At 36.8% G+C, this 12729-nt stretch overlaps 2 protein-coding genes across 2 annotated transcripts; one reads left to right on the top strand and one right to left on the bottom strand.

Moving 5' to 3' along the window:
• Positions 1–7197: 7197 nt before the first annotated feature.
• LOC149398635 (rust resistance kinase Lr10-like) lies at positions 7198–9457 on the bottom strand. Its single transcript, XM_089614853.1, has 3 exons — positions 8709–9457; positions 8573–8638; positions 7198–8475 (listed from the first exon to the last, which is right to left on the bottom strand). The coding sequence occupies exons 1-3, from the start codon at positions 9397–9399 to the stop codon at positions 7361–7363; spliced, it is 1872 nt and encodes a 623-aa protein (XP_089470979.1). The 5' UTR covers positions 9400–9457; the 3' UTR covers positions 7198–7360.
• Positions 9458–9733: 276 nt separating this feature from the next.
• Positions 9734–12318, top strand: LOC149398636 (LEAF RUST 10 DISEASE-RESISTANCE LOCUS RECEPTOR-LIKE PROTEIN KINASE-like 2.2). The gene is made up of 4 exons (XM_089614849.1): positions 9734–10605; positions 10846–10878; positions 10992–11021; positions 11106–12318. The coding sequence occupies exons 1-4, from the start codon at positions 9795–9797 to the stop codon at positions 12245–12247; spliced, it is 2016 nt and encodes a 671-aa protein (XP_089470975.1). The 5' UTR covers positions 9734–9794; the 3' UTR covers positions 12248–12318.
• Positions 12319–12729: the final 411 nt, after the last annotated feature.

Genomic DNA, 12729 nt, shown 5'->3' on the forward strand with positions numbered 1-12729 from the left:
CCAATAGTGTCGCACCTAAAGTCACACCCGATAGTACTATCGGGTGCGACTGTGTGGGCATCAGGTGTTGCTTATGTCACTTTTCTCCCATGCGCATATAAGTAGAAATATCCTGTTTCCAATTTTGACTTATTTGGTAAGATATTCTCGGATATTTGATTTCCAAGAATGACAGATTCGCGAGAGATTCTGTGGCAACCTAATAAAGTTCCTTGTGGGTGGAATTATGCTATTCACTTTGTTGGAAAAATTCATGTTGCCTTAAACATTGAGCTGGTTTCTCTGCCTTGGAGATCTTCAACGAAAACTAGCTCTTGGTGCTTGGAATTTCTAGATCACTGCCTTGATCAGAATTTGTGAGTGCGTGTGTTTGCAATAACATGCTTAATAATCTTCGGGAGAAAATTGGGTGAAATAGGGAGAGGGAGTCTCAAATCTGAAGGGCGTTCGGATTTACATCTATTGGAAAAGTCAAAGACATAGGTGTTTGCGAGTGAGTCATCAAACTTAATATTTCTATTTATTTGACTGATTGATATAGTTGATTGTTTTCACTCAGATGTATCATTTCTCAAGAGTAGGTGGTTTATCACCGAATAAGGTTATCAATTATGTTGTATTCGTTATTGCTTATAGTTTGATTTTTTGCTTAATTATCACCTTGATAAACTTGTCTAAAACCAATAAGTTGCACAAAAAAATTAATTTCACCTACTAGTTGAAAAAATGTTACAACAATTATCATGCGAAGAACACCAGGTTCCGAACAGTAAGTCTCGAGCACATAAAGTTTCCAGGCAGGATTTTCTCTAAATACAAACGAATCTAGTAAAATAGACAATGTAAATGAGGGAGCTTTGTCATAGGTGAGACTTCTGATGTGTACTTGTGTTTAGCCTCTCGTCTTTGTTGCTTTGCTTCTCTTTTATAGTGATAAGTTTAAAGATCATGGGGTGATCAAGCCCATGGTGTGGTAGGTACTTTGGGCTCGCTAAGCTTTGCTCAAAAGATCAAAGCATCGTGTCCATGACTGCAACTCGGGGGACAATGGGTTACATTGCCCCCGAAGTCTTCTCCAAAAGTTTTGGATCAAAAGTGTCGTGCAAGTCAAACGTCTATAGTTTTGGGATGTTGCTTCTAAAGATGGTGGCCGGGAGAAAGAACACGGCTAGCTCAGAGGAGGAAAATGGAGCCGAAGAGATTTATTATCCAGAGTGGATCTACAACCTTCTAGAAGAAGGAGAGGATCTTCGGATTTAGGTAGAGGACGAAGGGGACGGCGAGATCGTGAAGAGGCTGGCGATCGTGGGGCTGTGGTGCATCCAGTGGCATCCGGCAGCAGGCCGTCCCACCATGAAACTCGCGATTCGGATGTTGGAAGGAAAATATGGAGATTTGAAGATTCCACCAAATCCGTTTGCTTCCACGACGGGTTCGTCTTACACGCGACACCAAAGATTCCCGCGATGCAACCTTTGGCCTTTGAGTTGGAGGCTATTGACGAGTGATCTATTGAAATATGTATTATATAAAAACCAAAAATAAATATGCGTTACAATAATTGTTGTCCCTAATCCGATGTCTTTTTACGGTTTGTTGTAGCTTGTCTATGTTCTTTTTCATTGCAAAAGCTCTTTGAACTTTCTTAAATTTAGTTTTTCTTTTGTGCTGATTTTCATTCGGTTGTTATTACGGTATGAAAATAATAGTCACAACTTCATTTTTATTTTGTTTTCAAAGAAGAAATTATTGGGTCACGAACTTGAGAATGTAATCATAAATTGATTTTCTATTATTTTTTCACATGATCATCTAATACTATTTTGTCGGAATAACTAAGATCATCAGATTTTACACGGGGTTTTTATATATTTTCCTAGATATTTCCTCTGTTTTATTTGAGCCGAGTATTCTTGGGAATGTGTAATTAGCAGCAGATTATGGTAGAAGATTTTGAGTTAAGAATGAAGTGTTAAAATGTGGGAGAGAATATAAGTTTAAGAGAAGAGAATACTACTTATACTAATGAGTGAATCTATTTTTTTTTTTTGCTTAATTCGAACTCTAACATGTCACCTCTATATATGCTAGTGGCATTTCTAAATGAATAGTTAAAATTTTTGTATTATAAATTTAATTTAATGACTACACAGAATACAACTTTGAGCTACAAATATTAGCTAAAAAACAGAGATACTATATATGCGGGGTAATCCACAAATGTTTTTTTGGTCTATCTAATAATCAATTTCAATCTTTTTCAATTCTAAAAAAAATTACTTAATCTTTTTCAATTCTAGCCCAACTATCACTTAAATTATGTAACTAACCAAATCCACTACCAAACAATATTATATTCCTATTTTACCCCTCATCAAATACACACCAAAATTTTCGCCTCCGACTCCGAATCCTCCAATCCTCCGATATTGCCTCCAAACTCTGTGTCGATTTCGAATACTTCAATTCTCCGATATTGCCTCCGACCTCCTTTTCCGCCACAATTTTTTTTATTTTGCCACATCCGAAGCCGATGAAGACGTCTCCGTTCTCATACTTGGAAAAATGGTGAGTAAATATTATTTCCAATTCGATTAACCCATAGGACACTATAAAAACTATAAATATGGTGAAAGATCAAAAAAATTTCCTTTAAAAAAGATATTGTCTCGGTACTCACGTCATATATGGTGTCTCATCCCTTTCCTACCTTTATCGTCGTCTTTGCTGCTTTTGACTTCCCTGCCCTTGCGAGTGGGTAAGCCCTTGAAACGTCTTCAGTTCTTTAATTCATTCCGTGGCAAGAAATCCATTCGAAACCCTAGCCCGTATCTCCGATCAATTCTTTGTTAGATTAACTATAAAATATGGTAAATATTATTTCCAATTCGATTAACCCATAGAACACCATAACCGAAACTCTGGAACTTTAATGGTAAATAATATTTACAGCCCGATCATTCGATAGTAAATATTATTTACCATTCGAAAAAGCAAAATACTTGTCTCCAATTTGGCGAACGATTCCATGATTCAGATCCGATGATGAATAACTGGAAAAAATTAGAATTAACAAACAAATAAGAACGAAGTTTTATGAAACCAAAGAACCTAAACACCTACACTAGACAAACATAAACTAAGAAGGATTAAATGACTAACCTAGACAAACAGATAATATAAGAATAATAGAAGAACATCTATGAAATCGACGATCTTAAACATCTATTCCAAATGAGTCGTCGAATACCCTGGTTGCAAATCGCAGGATAATTTTAATGGTAAATAATATTTACAGTCCGGCCATTCGATAGTAAATATTATTTACCATTCGAAAAAGCAAAATACATGTCTCCGATTTGGCGAACGATTCCATGATTCAAATCCGATGATGAATAACTGGAAAAAATTTGGAATTAACAAACAAATGAGAACAAAGTTTTATGAAACCAATGACAATTTTGAAAGTATGAGAAATATAGGCTATTTCCCTAAATAAATGGATAGTTGAGTTATAATTTAAAAGTTCCCTATATAAGTATGCTAATTGTTTACAAATCTCTATATTAAAAAAGAAAATAAGAAGATAATTGTCTATTTACTCGTATGAAATAAAACAGAGGAATAATCCAGCTAGACTATATACAGTATTTTTTTTCAAAACTTTATGAAGAAATCTTTGTTGAAATCAGTGTAGCTTTTCTGAAGACTTCCCAATTTCAATCAATAACGAATAGACAGAGAAAAATCGTTACAAAGTTTTTTAATTTTTTAATTTTTATTTAAATTTTTTATTTTCTGATCAAGCAGCTTCTAGATAATAAATTTTTTAAAACGAAGATTATGATGACTTGTTGGAAAAGCATTTGAATTAAAAAATTTGAAGCAATTTTTAAGGTCTATTTTTTAGCCCTACTTTTGGTGGATAACTAACAACGTCACAATTGTTGAGTACAAATAATCAGATTAAAAGAAAAACAAGGGATACAAATGTCATTATTAAATACAAGCAATGCTCAACTTATACAGAATACTTACATCTTATAAAAGTAATAAAAAATATCATAAATAAAAAAAAATATGAAGATCGTTGCGTTTTTATTGGCATGAAATAAAACAGAGGAAACATGTATACACATTATTTTTCCCAAAGCTAAAAAGTAAAACTTCCACAAATTGTCGACGCATTCTTCAGGGGAACACATGAAACTTGAGAAAATCTTCCTTTTTCTCTAAATAACTTGGATATCTGCGAAGACTTTGAGAGAATAATTTGATATGACTGCAGACGTTTTTGCGCGAGCTGGATCAAAACTACAACGGGAGTGTGCTATACAGCGATAGCAAGAGAGTCATCAAAATGGAAAAGCATCTGGTGTATCATGTTCGGAAGAAACACATACAGTTGCGATACCACTTTATCAAATCAGCATTGGAAGATAGGATGCTAGTCCTTGAAAAGATCGCGAGAAGTCAGAATTCAGCTGACATGTTGACGAAGTCAGTGCCATATGACAAATTGAAGTTATGCTCAACTTCAATTGGATTCCTTGCTTGAGGATCGGAGTCGCCGTTGCAGATGGAGATATGATGTGATTAGTCTCCAAGTGGAAGATTTTAGAGGTGTGGAGCCTAATCGGTCACCGAGCTGACGAGCTGAAGACCGGCGCCTAAGTGACAACTGAAGACCTTACGACGATGATTTGCAGATCGACCTTCCCGAGAGTCGACGTGGGGTTTGGACATGGGGTTTAATCCCATTTTATGAAGGTCGTATGGAGCAGAGCTCCTTGGGCGAAAATTATGCTGTAAATGTTATTAGTCAACGGTATTTTGGGAATTCAGACCTGTTTGTTAGCCCTAGCATTTTTCCTATAAATACCCTATGCGTCGATGTTCTTTGTAGAGCGTATGATAGTTATAAACACATTTTCTCTCAATTTGGGTTTTAGTAAAAATCTACAGCAGCAAAATGGATGTAACTTTCACATTGAAAGTGAACCACTATAAACCCGTATGTGTTATTTGTTCTTTGCGGATAAATCTTAACAATATTAATTTTTAGCTTTACTCTATGTGTGGATGACTAACATCTCTTTGAAATTTTCCTCAGTTTTATCTCAAACAGGGGTGGCAATTCGAGTTACGTGTCGTGTTCGTGCCGTGTCTTATTCGTTTTTATGTATTTTTTGACAGACCCAGACACGACCCATTTATTAATCGTGTCTAGGAGCAAAACCCAAACACGACCCACTATTTTTTTGTCAAACCCAGACCCAACCCACTAAGACCCATTTATTAATCGTGTCTCAATGAACCATGTAACCCACGAACCCACTTAGACCCACAGACTCATTTAGACCACTAAACTCATTTGAACACGCGAATCGGTTTAGGCCCTTAGACATGTTTACTTTAAAATATTGAAATTCTCTAAATCAAATTAAATAACAAATTAGTCAGAATAAGTAATTAATAAAAATACTCCATATAATCAACTAAGCCACCAACATAATATTTTTACTACAAAAGAGAAGCTCAAACACAATCCATTGGATCATTATGGGTCTTTATCGTGTTTACCCATTAACAACTCATTTAATATTCGTGTCTAATTGGGTCCTAATGGGTTGTCGTGTTCGTGTCGTGTTCACCCGTTATTTAATCGTGTTAATCGTGTTCGACACGGATGGACCCAGATCCATTTTAGGTCGACCCAAACCCATTTACACCGTGTCGTGTCTCGTGTACGGCCCCAAATTGCCATCCCTAATCCCAAACAAGTAAAAGTAAAACATGAGAGATTATGTAATTATTTATGTGATAATTAATACCGAATCTTATTAAGCACTATATAAAAAAAGAATATCCTTTAAGCCTAAAATATTTTATTGTTCTAGCATGATATCATAAACAAAAAAGGACAAGAACGTTGAATTTTTACTGGCATGAGATAAAACAGAGGAATAATATATACGCAGGCCATTAGCTTTCCACAAGAAAAATAAGTTGTATTTTGTACAATTTCCATAAAATAATTATTCTGGGCAACACATGAAACTTCAGAGAATCTTCCTTTTGTCTGTATAACTTGGATGTTTGTGAAGACTTGAGAGAAGACTTTGTATTTTCAGTTAACAAATTGGAAAAAAGAGAAGCGAGAAATTTCAAACAAAGATTGGATGAGGATGCAAAATCCCAAAGAAAAACTACAAAGACTTGTATAAAAGGATTGAATAAGATATTTTGTCTTCAGTAGTAAGTTGTTGTGAAGACTTTGACTCTCTAAGCTACCTTGAAGAACAATAATGCTTTAATTAACTGTTTAACCCGCTGGTACTTCTCTGCTTCTATCATATTCATTGAACATTCGAAGTTGTCGATTAAGTCTTCGATATGTAGCAGAAGCCCGGTAAATCGCATGAAACCAAGAATATTGTTGATTTCTGAACGAGTTTAGTAATCCACGATTCTTCCAAAAACCCGTCAAATTGCTAGTAGACAAATTTTTTTTAGTGCATCAAATCAAAACTCTGTTGAATTGGAATGTCGGAAAATAAGTGTTAAACAACACGGAATAAACTGCATTATATCCAAGAAGAAAAGTGTTAAATACTGAACCGAAAACCCTATAAAAAAAAAAAAAAAAAAATAAAAAATAAAAAAAAGAGGAAAAAAACTACCAAGGAAAAGTCCAGAATAAATACCTTTTGCGCCTAAAATGTGATTGGGAATTTCATTGAAAACACACCCGCAGACACATATACTCTTTCTCATACTTTTTATCATTTTATTCAAACTAAAAGTACAGGTCAATGCATATGAGGATTTAATGTCGCGCTTATTAATTCACCACCAATTTTGTTTTTCGTGCTTTGCATAATATTTCAATGTGATACAGAGCAGTGAATTTCTGGGACAGAGGGAAGTGAAACTCGGTCTTCGACTACAAAAAATCTCTCTTGAGTTCTTTTCCTTAGCCTATCAATTGTTAGCTACAACTTAACGATACCTTGAATCACGATCTGTCAATGTAGGAATATATCAAGTTGAATATATGACATTGAAAAATATTTAAGACCAAGACCCATTTATATGTAGTACATTTTTCCACAATATTATCTATCCTACATGGATATAACAAATTAAATTAGATAAAAAAAAATTTAAAAATGTAATTTAAGCTATTAAGTTAACATCTTATTAGTAACACTTTATCAAATTATATTTTCATTCAAAGTCAATTTAAGTTACACAAGATCAAGTTGACTTGGTAAAACAAATATGCATAATCTACTTTTACACAAGAAAGCAAAGGGTACGTAGAATAATCAACTTATGGTAAACATGTGAAAAGATTTCACTCAGCAATAGTTTCCAACTCAAAGGCAACACGCTGCCTCGCCGGAATCTTCGCGTTCGACGAGCCCACAAACGGATTTGGTGGCATCTTTAACTCTTCACTTGCTCCTTCCAACATCTGAACGACGTGTTTCATGGTGGGACGGCCCGCCGGATGCCATTGGATGCACCACAGCCCCACGATCGCGAGCCTCTTCGCGATCTCGCCGTCCCCTTCCTCCTCGACCTGAATCCGGAGATCTTCTCCATCTTCTAGAAGGTTGTAGATCCACTCTGGATAGTAAATCTCTTCGGCTCCATTTTCCTCCTCTGAGCTAGCCGTGTTCTTTCTCCCGGCCACCATCTCCAGAAGCAACATCCCGAAACTATAGACGTCGGACTTGTACGACACCTTTCCAAAGTTTCTAGAGAACACTTCGGGGGCGATGTAACCGATCGTCCCACGTGTTGTGGACATAGAAACGGTGTTTTGATCCTTCGAGCACAGCTTTGCGAGACCAAAGTCGCATATCTTCGGGGTAAAGTTTCGATCAAGCAAGATGTTGTGGGGTTTAATGTCGAAATGAAGAATTCTTTGGTCGCAGCCTTGGTGGAGGTAGTCGATCCCTTTGGCTATACCTAATGCGATTGCCTGAGATTGCGTCCAAGTAAGCAGTGATTGGTTTCGGGATATGTACTTGTCGAGAGTATGATTCGACAGCAATTCGTAGACAAGAGCTCTTCTGAAGCCGTCGGCGCAGAAGCCGACCAAGCGGACCACGTTTACGTGGTGAATTCGACCCATCGTTGCCACTTCGTTGACGAAGTCTTCTCCGTTTCCGGCGATGTGATAGGGGATTGTTAGAATCTTCACGGCCACAAGGACATCGCTCGAGAGCTTCCCTTTGAACACCGTCCCAAACGCGCCTTCGCCTAGCTTGATCTTGAAGTTGTCCGTGATCTTCTTGATGTCGGCGTAGCTGTACCGCGACGGCTTAGATGCCATGTAATCCTCGAGAAATTTCTCGATTTTTACTTGGTTTTCTATTTCTTTTTTGTCCGAGGTGTAAACATACAGAGCAGCGTAAATCCCAATAGCCACACAGAGAACAAACTCAAACGAACGGACCGTCCCTGCAATTATATTTAAATATTAGACCCTATTCGTATGTAAAGAACTATGATCAATGAAACAATAAAAACTCTTGTGCGAACCCTTCACAAAACTAACCTGCAATAATCAAAATCGCTCGTAGTGGATCTGAGAAAAAGCCTGGAGAAGAATATGAAGAATAATCTGGAAAAAAGAAGATAATAAGCAACAAATTAGATTTTGAATAAACTGAACTGAGTATAATTTGAATTACCATTACTGTATGGATTTCCATAGGGTTCAGGTTCAGGTTCAGGTGCAAGGTTGAAACTTGGTGCCCAAGTGAGCTCAATATAGTCCAAGGAGACATCATCAGGATCTACTGGTGCGTTGTAGCTGTACATCTTTGTACAAGTAAGCAAAAGAGGGTTGTAACCAATTTGGCTCTTGGGTTTCATGGCGTAAATATCCGAGTTTTTTCCATGGCCTCGGTGACCGCACTCAATCATGCCGTTTCTGTCAGCTGACGACGATGCTCGATCTGAGCAGTTCATGAAGATTAGACGTGAGAATTCAAAACGGAATCTGAACGGAGTTGTTGATAAAAGGTTACTCGGCAGCTCCAAACTCGGTATCGACTCGGGCTCGGGGTTGAGACTCACTTCAAGAACTTGAGCAGAGTAGAGTATCTTTTGAACGTAGAGCTTGTTCGGATAATTTGGGAGGTGAAGCACAGTTCTATTGTCGTTTGTGCATGATAGCTCGAAACCGGGAAGACCACAGTGCTCCGCCTGAAAGTTTCTCAGTCTGAAGGGTGGTTTAATAGTGACGAGCTCATCGAAAGATTGTTTGCCCATTTCCTCGCAGAAAGGCGATGGAACGCAATCGTCTAGTGTTCCTCTAGCAAAGCCAGTTATGATCAAGACGAGTACTAAACAACCAAGAGAAGAGAAATCACAAATCATCTCTCTCTCTCTCTCTCTCTCTCTCTCTCTCTCTCTCTCTCTCTCTCTCTGAACAACCACACTTTCTTTCTCAACTTGAACAAGATAAAGAAAAGAGTATACACATCACCAAAACGAAAGCAAAAGACGTCAAAATAAAAAATTACTTCTTTTTATTCCACCTATCAAAGTATTAATGGAAACTTCACGGAAAAAGAGAGAGAGATTTTTTTTTTTTCAAGAAACCAAAATGAAAACAAAGAAGATGTCTTTTTAGATGGGGCCATTTAAGAATGACTTTTGACCATTCTATAAATAAAAGAAGACTACACTTAAACATAATATATATATATAGAAAAGAAGACTATTAGCCTATTTGTGAGGCATACTTTGTCCCAAACCAGTTTCTTAAAAAAATGGATATCAGTAAAAGAGCAACATCATTCACAAAATTTCTGTTAGCCTTAATTATCTTAAGGATCTTCACATTTGCCGAAAAAAATTGCGCCACCGCAAAAACCAATCCATTTTCTTCGTGTGGAAATATCAGCAACATTAGCTCTCCTTTCAAACTCGCAACAAATTTAAGCTTTCACCCGGAAGTGTTTCAGCTCTACTGCGAGGGTAATCGAACGGTAATATACTTGACTGACTTTCAATCCAACGATGATTATGGCTACTCCAACGATTATTATTGTTATGATCGAAGAAAGGTTTATGGTGAAAAAAGAATGATGTACAAATATTATGTAAATGCGATTAATTACAATAACTTCACAATCAGGCTCGTGGCTCCTAATGTATACCAGAAAAATTGCTCTTCGATCCCCATTTTTTCTCTGACAACATACCTTCTCGAGGAGTACAATTTTTTTCAATCAGGGAATTCGTATTATTCATCAGCCCAACCCCCACAGATCGTAGCGTTTTTGAGGTGTGAAAATCAAGTGAACTCTTCAAGCTACATCGACACAACTCCTTGTGTCAATAGCTCGGCGTTTTCTCCGTCCGCAAAGAAATATTATTCATATGTGTTTGTGGGTGAAGATTTAACGTTTTCAGACTTAAAGGACTCTTGCCGCGTCGAGTTAGTCACTCTAATTTCGACAAGGAAACAGAAGATGAGTTCATACGCAGAAGTTCACGCAGAGCTTTACCATGGCTTCGAGCTTTCTTGGGAAGCTTATGACTATCGTTCTTTATATGGAAACTACAATGATGATTGTGGTAAGTAAACTCGAGTCAGAGTAAAACTATTTTCATTTCATTTTGTTTATTTTATGGTGTTAATAATCCCACAGTAAAATGATAAGTAGACTTGATAAGATTTATATGGTAATTATGAGTTACTATCTTATTATAAATTTAATTTGGGTAGGAAGCCCTTAATACTTTAAGTACGGTGATCTTATGAATAAAAAGAATCACTCAATTAATTTAACTGATTAACGATCGTAAATGATGCAGGAGTCTTCTGTGAGATTGTGAGGGTTTGTGGATGTAAGGATTTTTCTCTTCGCTTTATTTTTATTTTTCATCCTAACATGTATCATGGAAAGATCAATTATTCGCAATATTTTACTTAAAATCATTTTGCTCTGTTTTGGTTGCAGATTTCGTTAGAAAAGTACTTGTACATATCGGTAAGATTTTTACTTTTATTTTTGAGTTTTAGTTTGTCAAGGAATATTCTTGTGGGCTTACGCTAGATTAATTTTATTCTGCAGAGATACCACGAATGGTATGCTTTGTTCTTGTGATCATTATTTTGGTGTATACATGGTACAAGCGACACTCCTCGATGTTCGATGGAGTTGAAGAATTTCTCCAAAGCAATAATGACCTCATGCCGATACGATATTCGTATTGGGAGATTATAATCATGACAAAGATGTTCAAGGAGAAGCTTGGCGAGGGAGGTTTCGGATCCGTATACAAAGGAAAGCTCTCCAACGGTCGCCTTGTGGCCGTCAAAGTGTTGAAAAAATCAAACGGGAACGGGCAAGACTTCATAAACGAAGTCGCAACAATTGGAAGGATTCACCACGTCAACGTCGTGCACTTGATCGGTTTCTGTGCATCAAAGTCAAAACGAGCTCTCGTGTACGACTTCATGCCCAACGGGTCTCTAGATAAGTGCATCTTCTCCAAGGAGGGAGATATTACCAAAGAAAAGTCCTTAAGTTGCAAGGAAATCTTAGAGATCTCGCTCGGAATCTCTCGTGGAATATGTTATCTCCACCGAGGTTGCAACATGCAAATTTTGCACTTTGATATCAAACCCAACAACATTCTTTTGGACGAGAATTTTGTTCCGAAAGTTTCGGATTTCGGGCTAGCAAGGTCGTGTGCGCTAGAAAATAGCATCGTGTCGATGACGGCGGTGAGAGGAACTTTGGGATACATCGCTCCGGAATTTTTTTACAAAAACATCGGACGAGTCTCTCACAAAGCCGACGTCTATAGCTTTGGAATGTTGTTGTTCGAAATGGCTAGCCGAAAGAAAAACATTCGTGGCAATGCGGAGAAAACGAGCCAGATCCACTTTCCCACGTGGATTTACGACCATTTCAATGAAGGAAATGATGTCACTGCGATAGAAGACGCTACCGAGGATGAAATTGAAACGGTGAAGAAGATGATCATCGTCGCGTTGTGGTGCATTCAATTGAAGCCATGCGATCGACCATCGATGAGCAAAGTCATAGAAATGCTCGAAGGAGATTTCGAGAGCCTTGAAATGCCTCCTAAACCATTCCTATACCCGCAAGAGGAAGAGCATGAGAATCAGAATCTTGATTCCAGTGAAGCCACGGAGTCATCATGGTGTTTGACGCCACCTAATGAGGACTCTATGGAGATTTCATAATAATTAAATTTTGTTCCAGTTGTATATGTTTTGTGAAACCTTTTATGTGTGATTTGGTTGCCCTGCTCTGATATTATTACAGGCAATGCTATGTGTTTCTTAGAATAATTTTATATATCAGGCCCAAAAATAATAATTAAGTATGAAATAGACAGTTAGTAAATTAATAGTAATTTGAAACCAATATTATCATTTTATTATCACTTAGCAGAAATGAAAAATTGACAGATCTATTATTAAATGAATGTAAAAAGACTGTAATACCCTTAATGAAATCTTCAACTTCGTGACATACATTTCGTGATAGATGTACAAATGGGTCACAAAATATGTCATTAAATTTGTCACGAAATTGAAAAATTTCGTGACAGGTTTTGTTAAGGGTATTGTAGTCTTTTTACATTTTTTTAGTAATAATTTATCAAATTTCTAATTTTGGTTAATTTTTTTAAGTGGCAATCAAATGATAACAATAGTGTCAA

This window comes from Urtica dioica, chromosome 5 (assembly GCF_054948205.1).
Source record: "Urtica dioica subsp. dioica isolate 48M chromosome 5, U.dioica_male_clone48M_v1_H2, whole genome shotgun sequence".
In the NCBI taxonomy this organism is placed as follows: Eukaryota; Viridiplantae; Streptophyta; class Magnoliopsida; order Rosales; family Urticaceae; genus Urtica; species Urtica dioica.

Bases quoted from the DNA above. Each gene is read 5' to 3' on its own strand.
- LOC149398636 (XM_089614849.1), top strand. From the start codon at position 9,795: ATGGATATCAGTAAAAGAGCAACATCATTCACAAAATTTCTGTTAGCC. The intron at 10,606-10,845 runs GTAAGTAAACTC...TAAATGATGCAG, and splicing joins AAACTACAATGATGATTGTG to GAGTCTTCTGTGAGATTGTG. The intron at 11,022-11,105 runs GTAAGATTTTTA...TTTATTCTGCAG, and splicing joins AAAAGTACTTGTACATATCG to AGATACCACGAATGGTATGC.
- LOC149398635 (XM_089614853.1), bottom strand. From the start codon at position 9,399: ATGATTTGTGATTTCTCTTCTCTTGGTTGTTTAGTACTCGTCTTGATC. The intron at 8,639-8,708 runs GTAATTCAAATT...TCTTTTTTCCAG, and splicing joins TGGAAATCCATACAGTAATG to ATTATTCTTCATATTCTTCT. The intron at 8,476-8,572 runs GTTAGTTTTGTG...ATATAATTGCAG, and splicing joins AGCGATTTTGATTATTGCAG to GGACGGTCCGTTCGTTTGAG.